This window comes from Miscanthus floridulus, chromosome 18 (assembly GCF_019320115.1).
Source record: "Miscanthus floridulus cultivar M001 chromosome 18, ASM1932011v1, whole genome shotgun sequence".
Lineage (NCBI taxonomy): Eukaryota > Viridiplantae > Streptophyta > Magnoliopsida > Poales > Poaceae > Miscanthus > Miscanthus floridulus.
This window is the reverse complement of record NC_089597.1, coordinates 14,172,399-14,191,304: the sequence shown is the minus strand read 5'-3', so window position 1 is coordinate 14,191,304 and position 18,906 is coordinate 14,172,399. Positions and strand designations below refer to the sequence as shown.

Here is an 18,906-nt window from a genome sequence, read left to right as displayed (position 1 = left end):
CCCGCAAATTATTCGGCCGCTGTTCCAAATTCATCGCCAAACACGCGAAGCAACCAATGTGATGTACACGACCCAAATAAAAGGGTACGGTGGTTGTTCTCTAGGAACACAGCGAGACACCACAGAGCCAACGCAAAAGACAGAACTCAAATCAGATTACAATCGCGCAAACTACGGAGGAAACAAATTGCCGGGCTGAAAATTCTGAGGCACTGAACCGGAAATTCCCTGGACGAAGATAGCAGCACACACAAACTGATGAACTCAAATTGCTCCAAAAATTCAGCCACAAGCAACACTGTTGGAAGCACAAAATCAATTACGTGCACATGACTGGATTTAATTGAGCAAGCAATGATTACCAATGTTGCTTGTAGTATTCACTTGTGCAAGAACAAGCCTCTTATCCAATCAAAATCCCAAGGCAGGCACGAACTGCTGTACACTGCTGCTGCCTGGCTGCTGGTGTACGGACGGGAGACCGAGCCTATGTTATGTTTGGCAGTACTTATCGCTGCTACGGTTAATTTATAGGACTAATTTGTTGAAAGAGGAAAATATTATTTTATAACTTAAAAAAATAAGACTAATTACAAAGCCCAAAGCGCTCAGCGCTGGAACACGGCATGGTGCCTGGGCGAGCTGCTTCCTGCGGTGGGGTGCCACCAAGCACCGCCGGTGCTCCAACCGGACGAGCAAGGGAAGGTGCACTCCTGCCGAGCGGCCCCTGCTGGCGCTGACGGACGAAGCTGCCTAGGCGAGCACCGGCTCAGCCCGGCACAGCTGCAGGCACAGCGGAGGGGACACTGAGGCCCAGGAGTAGGCGCCGCTCAGAAGAGCACGCTCGGTGCTTGAGCACCGGCGCTGGTAGCGCTGCTGCCTTCACCCATCGGACAGAGCCAGTAAGCCAAGAACACACAGCCGACGAACACAAGCACAAAAGGGGTGGCCAAAAATCAAACGAAATCCGACTCAAAACTCCATGAATCCCTCCCAAACTTTGCACAGAGGATCACCAAGGAGTTGGTGAGCTATTCCGAAAAAATCATCGCCCATATTCTACCCAATCTCCGAAAAATTTTAGATCGAGCCAGAAACAAGAAAAAGTCCCCAAAACAAAAATCGTCGATTTATCTGTGCTCGTGTCGATTCAATCAAATTAACTCTTAGGAAAGCTTCAACTCATGACGTAGCATGAATCAACGCAAGAAGAATGTACTGATTTGGACTCAAATCGATGAAACGAAAAATCCCTGAAAATCACAGAAAAAGAAAAAAAAGACAGATTTTGAGAGGAGAACATGAGGTGCATTCTTGAATTAGCTCAGGAGGTTAGATTGCAAGCCACTCCTAGCTTAAACAAAGCTAGGATAACAAAAAGATCAGGAACAAGGCCACTCCTCTCTCTAACCCTAGTCTTCTCTCAACACCACGTAAATAAGAGTGACCCTTTCAAAGGTGACTGCCCAACCAACCCTTCACACACACACATATATATATATATATATGCGTCTATCAAAAGACGAAAATGCCCTAACATGAAGTACTCATCCCAAATACCCACTAGGGGTAAATCTGTCCAAGATTTTCTTCGTTGATCCAACGGACCCGACGCCTTCTCGACTTCACTTCGCCTCAACGCAAGCTTCGAGATACCACCACGTGTCCGCTGATCCGCCACTCCCCAGTTTTGAGGTCCAAACCGATCAAACCCGCCACCAATGGTTTTGAGGCCCAAACCACCAAACTGTCCATGCCTGGTTTTGAGGCCCAAACCAGAAAACCGCCCTCCGATGGTTTTAAGGACGAAACCACCAAACCCCTCCGATGGTTTTGAGGACGAAACTACCAAACCCCTCTCATGTCAACACGTGTCCGACCTCCGGCAAGCTTAACGCCTTCGCCTTCCTTCTTGACTTGACCGACGCCATGTAGATGCGTGTTCGGTCTCCGCCAAGTGCCACGACGCTATCGTCCTCCTCCTTGACTTGGCCAACGCCGTCTTCATCACACATGTACTCTTGCACTTGTCGATGTCCCCAAGTGTCAGTCACCACGGCTGGTCATCTGGCCTCCTGGTCCCTCGGTCCAAGCCTCACGTCCGTCATTCACCGCGCCCAGTCCATCAGCATGGCACGTCTCTACCTCACCTTCACCTCGCCGTCGACCACTGCCTCCGAGCTCCACACCTGCGCACCACAAACCAAGAGACATGTTGCACATCCCCAACTCATGCCATGGTTAGTTCACCGACTTAACCCAAGACGCAAGTCATGTTGATAATCACTCATCACAACCGAAAAACAATGGCGCATATCAACCTTGTGTTGGCACACAACAAGCTTTGTTGCTCACTCAGGTCAAGCTGGACCAGCATATACATAGTGGAAAATTTTAATTTATGCACCCAAGTGATGGTTGGTGGAGCAGTGACATGTAGACTTGTATTGATGCCAGAGCAGCCAGCAATATAATACATACCATATATATATATATATATATATATATATATATATATATATATATATATATATATATATATATATATATATATATATATATATATGTATATGTGTGTATATATATAGGGTAAGGCTATTCTGCAGCTGGTCATAGAATAACTTATTCTATAGCCACCTTGATTTACGATAATGTTTGTACCAATTTATAATAACATGAATATGCATTTACGATACTTGTGTTACTACAACTCACGGTGATATTTACCCTAATGATACAGTAAATCACTTAGTAAAGAGTTACTGTAATCTCGTAAATTAAAATATTAATTATCGTAACTCAAAGTGGCCACAGAATAAGTTATTCTATAGCCAGCTGCAGAATAGTGTATATATATATATATATATATATATATATATATATATATATATATATATATATACACACACACACACACACATACATACACACGCTACGACGCTACGACTCTTCTGGGCCTAATTTTTCATTGAAACTTTACTCTGTGTTGTATATGTTGGTTGAACAATTAGGAAATTTCCATTGAGGAATTGATTCTATTACTGGTAGGATCATTGCTAATCAGAATGCCTACTTATCCTATCATTTGAAGCGTGGAGGTACTGTAGTGAGGATTTTGATTAACTTGGTCCTACTTTTACTGATTATTGGATCTGAGGCAAATTTCAAACTAAGCTTGTGTTAGGAATAGACACTTCCATTAAAAAAAAGAGCAACCACTACAATTACTCCAATGTGATTTCCAGGGTGTGTTGTAGGTTGTAACAATACTAACCTTTTGAACGATGTTAACAAATACCATATTTTCTTTTCTAAGGAAGTCTATAAGGGCCACCGCCTCTGGAAATGTCACAGGTCCTGTGGATATGGCCCCCACCTTTAGAAATGATTTTCAGATGTGGTCGAGGTAAGGAACAACCTGAGACCACATTTTCATAAGCACATGTATTTCTCTATAGCCTTACTCTAAAAATTGCTGCCCAAGCCATAGCTTTGTCACTCTTGATCGCTCTCCTTTCTCTCCTCTCATCCCCTTTCTCTCCTCTCATCCCATCCGATGCCATCTTCGGCACGTCTTCACAACAATGTGGCAAGGGCTAGGGGCTCTACCCTTCCTGATGGCGAGGGTGGCCGAGATCTGCAGCAGTCAGTGCTGGGATTCGGGCTGCCCCCATGGTGGTGGTGCCAGTGAGTTCAATGATGGCTAGGGAGGAGGCAACAAATGTGGATTATTTTTATTTTATAGAATAGAATTAAGATACAAAGAGGCTGGTTCTTTACCCATGTCCGGAGGTTGCATCTTGAATTTTCAAAGACCGAGTATCACCCACCCATCAGATTACCCATCTCTGAAGGTCGGTTTTGTAGTAGTGTAACCCTCCTCGCAGCTGTTGAATTTCTAGCATGGTATGGACTAACGCAACAATGCATGTGCACAGCTCTAAAACCAATGGTGAGTTGCGGCCAGACTCTACATAATGCCTCCGCCGTGTGAAGCGAAGGGAAACATTACATCCCGTTGTATTGGTGACATACGAACCTGTATTCTAATCCGGTGAGCAGCAACACACAGTTCTAATAGGTCCTTTCTTGATTATACCAATTCCCATGGACTTGCACCTATTTGGTTCAATGTGGTTACTGTTATGTTTGCACACAGTATTCTAGTATCCTCACTCCATATTGGTGTCCACCAAGTTTTGATGTGCTAACATACTTGTTCAGAATGGTTATAGTGAAGTGCTGATATATAAATTGGAGAGTTAAATGCATGGATGGCTCCGAAATTATCAAGGGATTTTACTTAGGTCCACAAACTTTGAAAATACATTTTTAGGTCACTAAACTTGTTAAGTTGTGAGTCGCTTCAAAGCAGTTGGCGAGATGAAGCTTCCCATAAACTAATTAGTCACTAAACTTTATAAAGGTCTATTTGCACTGTTTCTTTTTTTCGCTGTTTCTGCCTCAGAAGAACAAGATCCCAGACTTCGTCAATTGTTCATAATCCAAAACAGAAGGCCGTACGCGCACATGGAAGTGCATAGTGCCACTATCAATCTAGCATATAGAAGTTCAGAACATAGATCCCCTAACATACAAGTTCATAACATAGTTAATCATCTAACATAGAAGTTCATAACGTAGTTTGCCTAACAATATAGAAGTCCGTAACATATATAGTTCAACTTTTAACACCCATGTCCGCTACCAATGAAGCAGCAAACATTTTGCAAACTGGTTTTAACATTAACTTCATGACAAGTCAACTTAAGACCCTGGTGTGTAGCATTGTGTCCTGCAGCGCCTCTGACGTCTAGGGTTCGCGGGGAGCATTCACGCTCCCCACGTACGTGCAGTCCCTATCCCTACGACGTTGAGGTGGAGTCGGCTGGGACACTGGTGGTGTATCGCGAAGCTGGCTAGTCCCAATCTCGTTGGCTACAAAGGTGGGGTCCTCGTCCATGGAGTCTACTATAACCTCAACCTGCTGGCCCTTTCCTCTATCCACCAAGGCACCTGCTGCATGAGCACGAGCTGCCACACCATCAAAGGCACAAGTTCAACTAATTGTTGTTTAAGGCAAATAGGATTCCGTGGACAAAGGAAGGTAACCTGCAGTTGATGTTGTGGCTCTAGAGTTGGAATGGCTCGACGAACCGGCATCAAAGTGGATCAGAGTACGCTGACTGGACAATGCGGTCCGCTGAGCTCCAGACGTCACTGTGGCAGCAGGTGCAGGGAGTGCAACATCTTGAATGTCCGACGACGTGCAGCTCATCTTCAACGCCATGCGCCGGCAGCTCCGTTGGATGCGCTAAAGCAATAACAAGCATTACCGACCAAATACAATAGTTGATTATTTATAACAAGTTAATCCAACATTCATGATGACGGAAGGGTTTTACTACCTGGTCGAAGGCTCGCAGTATGCTGAGTTCTTTGGGAGTCTTGGAAGTAACCTGCAACTCGTGCCCAGCATCGTTAGCTGCCAAGACTTCAAGCTGGTCGTCGCCCTGCAAAACAAAATGAAACATACACTTAGTAAACCAACAGACGGAATACAAATATGAGGTATATATAGGTAGCTAGGGAACAAGTCATACATATGAATGTACTATTATGCATTTGTGTGTATATAAAAAAGTTGGGTAGTAGGATTCATGAGGACATCAATTGTACACGTTGGTCCTAAAACTGCTACCTACTAGCAGCCCCATATGGTCAGATGCCTACTAACTTAAAGACAGAAGGCAAATTATGGAAAAAAAAAACTATATCCAGTGATGCAACTGTGACTATATACCTCACTTGTGGCTTTCAGCAAGCTTTCATCAGTACCAATGTTAGCCAACTCAGAAAGAATCTCGGTTATAGTAGGCCTTTGCACTCGATCAATCTCCACACATCTTAATGCTATTTTGATGCATGCCATCACTTCCTGAGACTGAGATGCATGGTTCGACACTGTAGTTGCGTGCAGCCTTTTTAGCCAGTTTCCATGTACCTGCGAAATTGAAACATGCAAGATGCGGAAAAGGCCATGCATATACATTCGTCAAAAAGAATGTTTTAATTTCCATTACACTGGTTCCGTTTCCTTACACGCTTAACAAATTCTTCGGGTGAAGTGTCTGCACAATCAAAGTCGTAGCCCTTCTCGCCCGCCATCATTTGTATGATTATGACGCCCAGACTAAATATGTCAAACCTCGGACTGATCACCTGTCCAATAATGTATTCTCGTGGCATGTATCCACTATACATTGAATCAAATACAATTATATTTAGTGAAAACTTTAAAAATAAGTTAATTAATTACTTATGAATCAATAACTTACAGTGTTCCTTTAACATCAGATTGTGTTTTATGGGTTTGTCTGGAAGCAAAGAGTCTTGACAAACCAAAATCACCAATTTTTGGTATCATGTATTTATCCAACAATATATTTTGAGGTTTTAAGTCCAGATGGTAAATGGGACTATCGGATCCATTATGAAGGTAATGTAAACCCTCACAAATTCCTTTGATTATTTTGTAACACGTGTCCCAATCAAGTTTGCAGGCCTCATCATCTACAAAAGTAAATAAAAAGCATGTTACCTAGAAGTAAAATTTAGGTATCATTTCCAAAATGTTTCTATGGCCACATTTTTCACGAGTTTTTTATGATTGTTTCTTTTAGATAAAGGAAGTTATATTAATCTTAGACAACAAAAATTATACCAAGATATTACAATTGCTCCAAGACCACTCCCAAACTCTGCTTAGCCAGGATGTACTTAGCCAATGGTAGTAAAGAAAAATGGCATGACACGATATATTATGCCATAGCAAGCTATATATAACACACAACCTAATCTTGAGTTATGTGCACCATTGAAGCAACACTTGGACTGCGATGAATTGAAGGCCCTCCAAAAGCAACACATCCAAGAAGGAAATGACATGCATGCACGTCTTCAATGCCGTGATCTAACCACTAAATGGCAGACCATAGGTCCCACTCTGAAGAGAAAATTCTTCAAACTCCATTAAACAAAGCCTGACACAAGGGAAAAATATATCATTGCTAGGTACAACAAGCTAAGGCCAAATCTAGGGATTTTCCTCTCAAACATAGGAACAAGTACCCAACAAGGATAATAAAATCAAAGTTCCCAAAGGCTACTTCTCCTCCTTTCATTGTCAATGCCACCACACCACGCGGTTTTGGCCAACTGCAATTGGCCATGAACTCCATGGCATGTGAACCTTCTTTATATGTGCCACCTCATGATGACAGTGTTGCAACAAGGGCCTTAGAGAAGGGGTCCCACTCTCTCCCTCTTGTTCATTCTAGGGGTCAATTCCTGATGGCTCACATGATGGAGGGTTGCTACAACCTCTAGTCATTTATAGGCCATGCCCGTTACTTAATTATGTGTACAACACTCTGATCACCATCAAAGCTGACATTGATCACCTCTAATTAGCTTAAAGACAAGGCTCCACGTAAAAGAAGAGAACATATTGGTAACCTCTAATTAGCTTGCTCTGGAACATACCGAAGATTCGAAATTCCAAGACTTCTGAATTTTGCTGCACTTTGCCTAAAGTACTGTTGTGTGCAATAGTGGCAAACCTCACCCTATGGACTCGTTGCACTAGGAAAACATCTAGAGGATAAGCGTTGATGCAATAGAGTAGCTTACTCAATCATCTAGATTAGCATATGTTGTACAATCACTTTTACTTTCACTCATAGACTATAGGACATAAGGTTTGATAAGCTATAGGACATAAGGAAAGAAGGCAAGCCAAATCATGAACCATTTGTATGTAGACCAAAGGATTTATAATGAACCATGTTTTCCCCGTTTTTTAGTTGACTATGTTGTAGCAAATCTAAATACAATATATGTCTAGAGATGAATCATATGTACCAGCAAGGTGTTTGTCAAGGCTTCCACCCTGCAAGTATTCCAAGCAAAGAGCTCTATGATCCACAATGGCATAAACATGTTTTCCTTCATAGGGAACAAGTATTTCTTCTGTATGTTGGCAGTAGCCAACTAATGGTACGATATTTTTGTGTTGGGCCCTTGTAAGATTATTAATCTCATTCTTGAACTCCTCTTTATAAATCCATGGCACTTCGAGAATAATTTTCTTAACAGCAATCTCTTCTCCATTGTCCAGTACTCCCTGTTGAAGATATCTTGTTATGGCACATGCAAGGATTCTTGTAGTCAACGGTAGAGCTATTTGAAAAATAGAAGATGCAAGTAAAAACTATATATATACCTTGTAAACAACTCCATAGCCACCACGACCAACTATGTTCTGCGTAGAAAAATTATTTGTAATACCTTTCAAGAAATTGAGTGTAAACTTCCTTGTCTGATAATCAAGCTGCTCAGCAGTGTAAATCTTATTAATATCCAATTTGTCTACAATCTCCGTTATAGTAGGCCTCATCACCTCATCAGACTTCACACATTTTAAAGCTATTTTGATGCATGCCATAACTTCACATGAAGTATGTCCCCAAATTGTTTCCGGCATCCTTTTTGCCCAGAATTCATGTACCTGCAGAATTTTGAAACATAATGCCGTGGTATGCATGCTTATAGGTAAGACACAAACTAATGTGAATGAAAATGTTTACATTGCATAATATAAGTTTTGCCCTTACAAGCTGAATAAATTCATCAGGTGAAATATCTGCACATTTGGAGTAACTCTCCTTTCCTGCCATTATTTGTATGATTATAACACCCAAATTGAATACATCGTACTTTGGTGAGATTTCATATCTATTGATGTATTCTGGTGGCAAGTATACACTGCATGGTACAGAATAAATAAATATATATTCACAAGAAGTCTTAATAAGTTAATTACTTCTGATGGTTTTTAACTTACCTTGTTTCTTCTGCTATGTTGTTAGTTGTTAGTGAGGCAAAGATTCTAGGTAAACCAAAACCTTCAATTTTGGGCATCATGTACCTATCCATCAAAATGTTTGCTGGTTTTAAATCAAGATGGTAAATAGTAGGACGCTGAGGTCCGTAGTGAAGGGAGTGAAGGTACTGTAAACCCTTGCAAATTCCCATAATTATCATGTAACATGTGTGCCAATGAAGTCCACATGGTTCATCTGCAGAAATAAACGGAAAGTGTATTAATAATGTAAAGTTTCCTGAACGGTTGTATCGTTTACTTATTTTAATAAAATTAATAACCCTCCTGTTTTCCCTAAAACAAATAATGTAAAATTCAGGGGTCATTATTTTTTAATACGAAAAGTAGAGCATAATAATCATACTAGAAAGATGCTCGTCAAGGGTTGGTCCCTCCAAGTATTCGAAGCATAGAGCTCCTTCTGCCACTCTAGCAGAAACATATTCTCCCTTGTGCTCAACAGACACTTGTGCTGTGTGATGGCAGTAACCAACTAACTGGACGGTGTTCGGATGTTGGACCCATGTAAGTTCACTAATCTCATTTTTAAATTCTTCTTTGAGCATCAGTTTCAGATGAAGAAGCTTCATCACAGCAATGCATTTCCCATTGTCCTGTACTCCCTGGTAAAACGACTTTTGTTAATGTGGTAAATGGGTTTGTAATAAGTTAATTGCTCGTGGTGTTACTTGAAATATGAATGATGCATGAAGCAATTATATTATATACCTTGTAAATGGCTCCATACCTACTACGACCAATTTTGCGATCTTCAGAAAAATTGTTTGTCATATGGTTTAAATTCTCGAGTGTAAACTCCTTTACAATCGGATTCATCCGCCGCCCCTGATCTGGAAGTGCTTCCTTTTTCTCTTCATCCTTCTTCTTTTTCTCTTCATCCTTCTTGTCCTTCACCTCCTCGACGCTGATGATGTCTGTTCTAAACAAGAGCTTTCGCAGCTTGTGCACAATAGCGACAGTGTCGATGCCTTCCCCTACTACCGTAATCCTGTGATAAGTCTGATCCATTGTATCCACGGCAACGGAGTTGACACCTGAGACTCCATCGAGTCGTTCTGATCAACGAAACCACAAACAAAACAGGGCACAACTGTGGATAACTGTAGTGAAAACAGAAAAAAGAGGGCAAGTTGTACCAGAGAAGGTGGAGATTGTTTTGAGCGCCTTCGCCTTTTTCCTGTCGTCGGGCACACGTACTCTTAACACAATCTTCTGCTGTCATTAGAGCACAAACAAGATCAGCAACCGATGAAGCAATTAAAAAAAACTGCAAATCAGTAGTACCATGCGGGCCATCGAAGCGAGCCGACGTGATAGACCGAAAGAGGCAAACGGGACGGGGATAGATCCAAGGGAGGCAAATTAAACGGGATGGTTCAATCGCTTGCTCTGCTTCGGCGATGGATTCTATGCGACCATCTTCCGGCGGCGCAAAGTTGCCAGTAGACCAACGACGGTGAGCACGGCGTAAACTGGGTATGGCTGGCGAACAGCGCCGGTGCTACAGGGCAACCGGGCCGAGGAGATATGGGCTACTTGGCTTCGCAGCCTGCTGGAGATGGAGAGGCGACAATTGGGCGAGGGTGAGGCTTGAGTGGAGGAGAGCGGAAGCGGTGCCGTCGTGGTGATGCTTCTCGTCTCGAGCAAGGACAAATGTAGGTGGTTCCGTTTGGTCAAGGTGTGGCGGGCGGGATGGGATTTTGACGGAGATTCACCTTTTTTTCCTCAACGTGTTTAAATAGGGATCTATATTTTATTAGCAGTTTTATAGAAAGCTATAGCTTAATAGCTGGCTAAAAAAAATATTTTACTGACAGTTGTATAAAAAAATAATTAATATGCACAAAGATATTTAACTTGGCAAAATTAGTTCGGTCAAAATCCCCTGCCACTTGCTAGTGTAGCATCCGCAGTGGGACGGTCGAAGCCGGTGCGATACAATAAATGCTAAGATGGAACCCGGTCCTATACATTGCAACCATGGTTCGATGAAGGACCGGCTCCTTCGCATGGAACCTGGGTCGAAGAAATAAAGAACTCTTTTCTGGCATGGCTGCTCGCGCAAAGGAGAGGATGGTGCAGTTGATTTTGGGCCCACGTATGAACTCATGCCGGGTTCGATACATTGCTGATAGAAGAACATGTGACGTCTAATCAGTTGTGGGCTCCAGTTAAGACCCAAGGACAGATTGGCACACCGTGGACGCTCTAATGTGCTTGCCAGGTTTAATTTCGCCAACACTCACTGTCCCTTGCCCCTCCCATGCATAAGGGGGGGCTTGCAGGGGCCATGGCCCCCCCAATGTTTCACAACAAAAAAAATTAATAGTATGACTTAATATTTTTTATTTATATTAAGAGGGAGATTATATAAAATTCTTGTCATATATACCTATTAATATCTTCTAGATAATATAATCATATAAAACACAACTAGATAATAAAATTATCGCAATGAAAAAGACCGAGCCGGCCCCCTCTAAGTATAATTCCTGACGGTCGACCCCCCTGAGTATAAATTCTGGCTCCGCCACTGCTCCCATGCCTCGTCTGTAGATCGAGGATGGGATCGGGTTGCTCTGCGCCACTGCCTGGCTGCCTCGTCGATGCCTCCGTCTCAACTCTAAGGCCGGCCAGGGGACAGATGGACAGGGGGATTTGCACCACCATGGCTACGGACCGGTCATTCGCTTGGATGTGCCCGGCGCCCTGCTATCGGCTGCCGAGCTCCGCCTACCGGAGGAATACCCGGATCCATATCCTAGAGTGGCTCCTATTAGTACATAAAATATTTTTACTAGTGATATTTTTTATACACTTATTGGCGCATTTACCAACCGCAAGAGTGAAAGACAGTAATAAAAAAACAGTAAAAATCAACAAACTTTACTGACGTAGCAAAAATATTTATTATATTCAAAGAGGCCCGCACTACACAGCCACACATAGTTTTTAGCAATTTTTTTTATTTTCACAAACATGCATGTACGATTCCCATGAATCAAAATCGGAACCGCACCCAAAAGTTATTTCTAACTTAAGAGCAGAAATATTCTCTTAGTATTGACTTCACCAGATTTTAAAATATAGATTTGAAGCCCTAAACGGATTTAAATGAAAAAGTTTCAAATATAAAGTTTTTAGATATCATTGAGAACAACAACTTTTCTTTTGATTATTTTTTCATCCGAGATCAATTGAGAAATTAAAAAAATAGGAATTTGAAAGTCATTAATCTGCTTACACATAATTTGCGAGCCTTAAATAATTTCAAATGAAAAGTAGTCAGCTATAAAGCTGTACATCTTTTTGAATACTACAACTTTCGTTCAGACCATTTCTCTATCCGAGAGATAACATGATTCTAAAAAATAAATAATTTTAATAGTTCATCATTACAGTCAAGTTTTATTAGAAGTTATGATTACTTTAATAGATAACCATTCTAGGTAAGCATCTATTCTACTTCAAGCAAGGGTTAAGCAATCAGAACCATTTCATCATCTTTCATCTTCTAGTTCTTACTACGGTGCTAGACCATAGCAAAATCGTACCGTCTCACAGAAACGACGATTCGCAAATCAATGTATCCCAGCTGGGTACCACGAAACACACGCCCCGTTTGTACCCTAGGCACAAACAAGACCAACCCATTCCACTCTTATCACTGGGTCCAGGTCCCCGTCCAAACTTGGACTCTAAGCCCCCACACTTGAGACTCGGTCTCAATATGGTGCTTAGACCTCCATCATTCTCCGTCTCCAATCAGTCGGTCCGGAAAGAGCCGGAACCCACAACAAGAGCGTAACGAGTCTTTTCGCTCCCATAAGCAAGTATGTGCTCAGGATAATAAGTCTGTGACCTGACTACCATCCACAGCAACGGACGGTCCTTAATCGATACGAACAGGGAAAACAGTGTAACCAGGGTAAGCCCCTTTGGCCGCGGGACACAACCTGTTACACCCACCAATACCCATACCATATCGCTGCCCTGTCTCCATTTTTCCTTTCATCATTTTATTATGAGAGTAATAATAATCACATATTATGAGTAACGGCAGGATACTCACGCTACCGAAAGTCTAAGCATAGCAACTACTCGAACATGTACTAGTAAGACTCTTAGAACAGGTGTATCTATGCATGTTGTTTCCATAAAATTTCTGTAACATATATATATATATATATATACGGTGAATTATAAAATAGAGGTTATGCACCAGGGCTTGGCTTGGGCAGGCGCGGTGTCAGCTAAGTCAGTCAGTGGCGGCTCTGGGACCTCCTCTTGCACGAGAATCTCCTCCTCGTACTCCTCGATGATCTCCTTGAACTCGTGATCGCTGGTAGTCACGATCTCCGCCAACTCGTTCTCTACATGCATGCGATGATGATGCAACACTTAGCATTTAGGCAATAACAACTCTTAAACTAAGAATAAGCATACTAAGCTACTAAGCTAGATCTAATGACTAAGGTACTAAGCTAACTATCATCTTTACCAAACAAAGTGTTGGGTTCAACTAACAAACACCTAGTTTTACAAATGAAGGATATACCTTTATTTCTAGTACTGATTTAATATATATTGAATCAAAGAGCATTTAACTACCCTAATGCTTAGTCTATTCTAAATCTACAAAAATTACAGTGAGCACATAATAATACAATGAAGCTACCATAAAAATTTTAGGACTAAAGCTATCACCAATTTACCATGAAAATTCCTACAATGATTCATTTTAATAATATGAAGCACTTTCAAATGATTTAATAGCGCCTGGTATCAACATGTATATATATGAACTAAATACACTAATAGATAGGTCACACTTTTAGAAACTTAATTTTGGACACCTACATGATTTTATATTAATTACCAAAGATCAACTCAGAAATTAAATTAGAAAACTATTTCTAATTCCTTATGAAAATAAAAAGCGAATCTCTCCGCGCGGCCCACACGTGCGGCCTGCGTGACCCGACCCATGCGCGAGACGGCCCACGGCGGGGGAATCTCGCGCGCGCTGTCAATTTTGCAAAATAGACCTCGCACTTCTTCCGAATTACAACTAAGTCCTAACACTATTTCCCCTTCTCACAAGACTTCTCACTTAACCCCTGGCTTTCCTAGAGTTCCCCCGCGCACACCCTCGGCTAACCCATGCCCGGCGATGCGGCGAGCAGTGGCATGGGGTGGCCACGCCGGCCACCAGAGACCCGCACTGCTCGTCAGTCAGGCCGACACTCAACTATGGTCCAACCGCCTACACCGAGCAGCAACGCGGGGCAGCGGGACGCACTTGAGCGAGCTGCGTCGACGAGCGACCGTCCGCGATGGTGACACGACTGCTCCGTCGAACCAGGGCACCTAAGGACCTAACTGGCTAGCGAGTGAGCATCAGTAGACTACCATGGACCTAGCCGAGGTGACGGTTGGAGAAGAGGGTGACGGAGAAGGGCTGGCCATGTGCGGCCGAGCCATGCGGCGGAGCACCGTGGCAGCATGGTCGTGTCAACGACGATGGGGAGGCGTTAGCGGTTCGGCTAAGGCGCGTAGGGTGAAGAGGGAGTCAAAGCGATGCTAGTGATGTAGGTGAATTGGTTCAGGATGGGCGTTAGGAGGGCTGCCCTCGACCATGGCCGAGCGCGGCCTTGATGGCACGGTGGCGAGAAAAACTCCAAATTGGAGCCTGACAATGCACGATTCAAGGCTGGGTGGGGTCGGGCAATGAGAGGACATGATGTTGAAACCGTGGATGCACTGAATTGAATGGAGGTGATCGTGGAGGCCCACACGCAGGCGCTGAGGACAAGCGCACGTGTCCACGACCGGCATGGCCCGTGCGACCGCAGTGCCATAAATGGCAAGGCAACGGCGAACTCTACCACATGCGTGCGGCTGCGGTGAGCACCAAACCGGACCAGCAGCGTTGTAGGGGTGCAGAGGAAGGCATGGACGTGATGGTGATGCGATGGCACTTACAGCGGCTGTGTCGCGGCACATGGCGGGTCGATGGTGCGGCGGGACAGCCCACGTGCCCGCGGTGGCAGAGCAAGCGGCAACAACGCAACACGGCGTTGTGGTGGCATCGGTAGCGGCAATGCGAGGCAGGGTAGCAGTGCACGGACATGACAGCGAGACGCTGGCGCTGGTAGTGGCTTCGTCGCGGCGCGGGGCGGGGCCGGCGGTAGCAGCAGCTCCACACGGTGGGCCAGCGGTAGTTGGGCCATGGCCAGGTCAGAGATAGCCATGGTCAGCCACGTACGGCAGCACGCGCACGCGCAACCAGCGCGGCAACGCCGAGCGCCCGAGCTGGGTGACCACGTCCACCCGGCGAGTTAGGCCGAGAACGTGTCGTGCACACATTTTAAAGCACCTATAACAACTAAATGGTTGTTTCTGGACCTAAACCATATTCACCATGCTCAAGATGGCATATGAGGCTACTAACCCGAGCTAAAACACGACACCACCTCCTAACTTGATTTCACAAAATATATCGCCAAACATTGCACTGTCTTGCTCTTATATATACTTAAATTCTTCTAAGTCCTTGAGCTGAATTTGATTTCAAGTTCCATTTTTAGGCTGTTAGAAATGTTGGCTAGCAAAGTTATTTTCCACAACAAGTATTTCACTGTGATCTACAAAGTTCATATTCTAAATTCTATTTAAGTACCACATATATGTTCTATAGTATTTTTGTTCAATAAAAATTGATTTTAAACCCTACTTGATATACATGAGTTGTGTAATAGCTTCTCATTTAACATTTTTATTGATCATTTTAGGTTGCAATACTTCATCTATTCATTCCATCACATGCATTATCACGTAAACATGATGCTCATGACATGGTTTAGTAATTTGTTTAGAGCGTAATACCGAGGGTGTTACAGTTCATAGCTGAGCTACTCCCGAGGGACTAGCCGGACCCATATCCTAGAGTGGTTCCTCCACCGCCTCGTGTCCTACGGTGTCTTCTCCGATCACGCCACTGCCGCCACCGTTCGAGTATGACACACTAGGGTAGTTTTTGGTTCCAAGGATGAGGTGGGATGGGGATGAGATGGACCCAAATTTTAGGTGTTTGGTTTGGGGGCACCCAGGTTCAAGCACATCCCACCTAGAATATTCCATGGTATCTTAGGCGAGCTCATCCCCTCAGATTTGGCCGACGGGTCATCCCCGTGGGACGAGAGAGCCCGTGCCACCCTCCACCGATAAGTCTAGTTCGGCCTTAATTATTTGGTAGGGCCCATGAGACGTGCCACCGACAAGTATGTGAGTTGGTTTCCTTTATTTCAGTTGGACGAAAAAAAAAGAAACGAACAGATCGTGGCACTGTGGCACTCAAAAGACATGCAGATGCATGCAGGTAGCCATGGAATTGGATCAACACGCATATGTATGCTGGATTGTTTTTCGACTTTCCTGCGCACGGATTGGCTTCCTCCCTGGAAAAAATATAGGACCTGCTAAAAATATTTTTTTGAGAGGAAACCTGCTATATATATTACTATATATCAGCCGCCTGTTTTCCCGGTTCCTATCAGCCGACGAAGGTCATGCATGCGATCTTCATCCAACGGCTAAGACATCTTCTTCCCAAAGCGCGCGACCCCACCACCGGAGAGAGAGAGAGAGATTGTGTCGGTGCAGAATGTGACCAACTAGCGAATATTTGTAGTTTTGTTGTACGTTGTGATCGGAGGTGGCCTAGCATTCAATGACACAGGATTTATACTGGTTCGAGCAACGTGCCCTACGTCCAATCGGGGTCAGTTGTTGACTTTATTCCCGAGCCTGGTGCTCGAAGTTTGCAGTGGGGTTACAAACAAGAGAGAGAAAGATGGGGTGTACAAGAGTTCCGGTCGGCTCCAACCGGAAGGGCCGAGAGACAGGAACTTCGCTATGAGCTAAGTGTTCAAGCGGAGGCTTGAGGTCTCAACCTGGCGATTCTGTGGTTGTGAGCTATCGATCTAAGGAACTCTGATCTACCGGAAATCCGTCGTCTTTGTTGGAGGAAGCGCATCCCCTTTTATAGATGAATGGGACGGCTTTACAAGTGAGAGGGAAATGGTGCGTATACTACAGAGTCTTGTTATCCACACTTACCGAGCCTTGTTGCCTATACCAGCGGGTACCAGATTATGGTGGGCGCCTACAATACTGTTGATGTCGCTGTAGAATGTCAGATGCACACGGGAGGTCGCGTTGCCTTTTTCCGGGATGGTGGACGTCGGTACCTATAAATACTGTTTGATGCCTAGAGGCATGTGAGGAGTCTTGCTATGTTCACACGGTACGGTAAATCCTGGTGCCCATGCCGCTATCGATGTCCAGAGACACGCGGGGGGTCTTACGGTATGGGAGTTTTAGCGCCCCCACAATACTGCGGAGGGAGATATCGGCGCCTACAATACTGTTTATGTCAGTGTGGCCGCAGAGTACTGTTCCGTGCAGGGTATGGTCCCTGGTACAGTGGTTTTGACTTGTGAGCCTTGCCTTGCCTTTCTCCGCACGTCTTCTGGTTCCTACCGAACGGGGCGTCCCCGGTCGGATGGCTCCAGTCGGCTCTGAATGCGCCGGTTGGAGAAGAGCAGTGAGCAGGGTTCCTACGAGCCCCGGTCGGAGGGATGCGGGGTCGGAGTCGGAAGTAGGGCTCAGGGCAGGCCTTCCGATCGAAGGCCGCCCGGAGACGGCTAGAGCCCGAATCGAGCGCTCCGGTCGGATAGGTAGGCCGAAATAGCCGTCGAGCGGGCGTTGCTCTTCTTGGGCCTAGCCTTCCGGTTGGTTGTTGGACCGGCCCTTTGCCTTGTTGTTTTTTAGACTCTTGGGCCAAGCCTTGGCATAGAAACCGGTCCCCAAGGCACCCCGGGTTTATAAACCCGACAGGAGCCCCCGAGCCCCCAGGCGATTCGAGTGGAATCGTCCGGGGGATTTTTGTCTTGTCGACTGGTGTAGCCCCCGAGCCCCCGGGTGGTTCGGGCAGAACCGTCTGCGGGGCGTTCTGTGTCATCAGGGGAAGTTTTCTGTTTTGTCGATGGGTGCGCGCGAGCGCACCCGCGGGTGTAGCCCCCGAGCCCCCGGGTGGTTTGGGTGGAACCGTCTGGGGGGTTTTGTTTTAGCGGGCGTGTGTGCGTGTTTTTAGTCTGAGACAGAATTTTGTCAACCAAGGTGACGTTTGTGCAGCCGAGGCGTTTTTAGGTGCAAAGATTAGATTGAAACAGAACTTACTGATCTTGGTGCCGATGCGTTCCATGGATCGGGTGAGGAAGTTAGTTTGGATGCGAGAGAGCTCACTGATCCTGGCGTCAATGCGTGCTGCGGGATCGGGTGAGGGAGTTAGTTCAGTTAGTTTTCACGCGAGTTCAGAGTCGTGGTCCCTGGCCAGGGTTTATTTGGATTGCAGTCCGAAGTGAAGCTGTTACGTGAGTTCGGAGTCGCGGTCCCCGGATTTTTTTTGGCGCGTAGTCGGAAGTGAAGCTGTTTACGCGAGTTCGGAGTCACGGTCCCTGGATTTTTTAGCGCGCAGTCAGAAGTGAAGCTGTTTTACGTGAGTTCGGAGTCACCGTCCCAAGCCATAGCTAGATGTCATAGATCCTGTCGACGCGAGTTTGGAGTCATGGTCCCAAGCCGTAGCCGGATGTCATAGATCCTATCAACGCGAGTTCAGAGTCGCGGTCCGAAGCCGTAGCCGGATGTCATAGATCCTGTCGACGCGAGTTCGGAGTCACGGTCCCAAGCTATAGCCGGATGTCTTAGATCCTATCGACGCGAGTTCGGAGTCGCGGTCCCAAGCCGTAGCCGGATGTCATAGATCCTGTCGACGCGAGTTTGGAGTCGCAGTCCCAAGGTTTTGGCTTGTGCCCCTGAGCCCTGTCGGGCCTTCGTGGGGGTCGATGTGAGTTTGTGTGCGTTACCCTATCCGGTTC

General features: G+C 44.9%; 1 protein-coding gene across 4 annotated transcripts; it reads right to left on the bottom strand.

Annotated features, from left to right (window-relative positions):
• Nucleotides 1-4,551: 4,551 nt before the first annotated feature.
• On the bottom strand, nt 4,552-10,506 carry LOC136522528 (uncharacterized). 4 transcript variants are annotated; one of them, XM_066516339.1, is made up of 14 exons: nt 10,250-10,506; nt 10,102-10,180; nt 9,674-9,999; nt 9,309-9,567; nt 8,906-9,140; nt 8,676-8,826; nt 8,285-8,569; nt 7,924-8,185; nt 6,339-6,573; nt 6,103-6,256; nt 5,804-6,004; nt 5,409-5,513; nt 5,113-5,314; nt 4,552-5,034 (listed from the first exon to the last, which is right to left on the bottom strand). In XM_066516339.1, the coding sequence occupies exons 1-14, from the start codon at nt 10,259-10,261 to the stop codon at nt 4,814-4,816; spliced, it is 2,727 nt and encodes a 908-aa protein (XP_066372436.1). In that variant the 5' UTR covers nt 10,262-10,506; the 3' UTR covers nt 4,552-4,813. The 4 variants fall into 4 exon arrangements, with proteins under 4 accessions (XP_066372436.1, XP_066372438.1, XP_066372437.1 ...); XM_066516341.1 differs by having other exon boundaries at nt 4,552-5,019; XM_066516340.1 differs by having other exon boundaries at nt 10,102-10,177.
• Nucleotides 10,507-18,906: the final 8,400 nt, after the last annotated feature.

What these genes read in the sequence shown, in the direction of transcription:
- LOC136522528 (XM_066516339.1), bottom strand. An exon ending in CCGAAGAATTTGTTAAGCGT is followed by an intron (nt 6,005 to 6,102) that starts GTAAGGAAACGG and finishes TCAATTTCGCAG; the next exon opens with GTACATGGAAACTGGCTAAA. An exon ending in AGCCACAACATCAACTGCAG is followed by an intron (nt 5,035 to 5,112) that starts GTTACCTTCCTT and finishes ATGGTGTGGCAG; the next exon opens with CTCGTGCTCATGCAGCAGGT.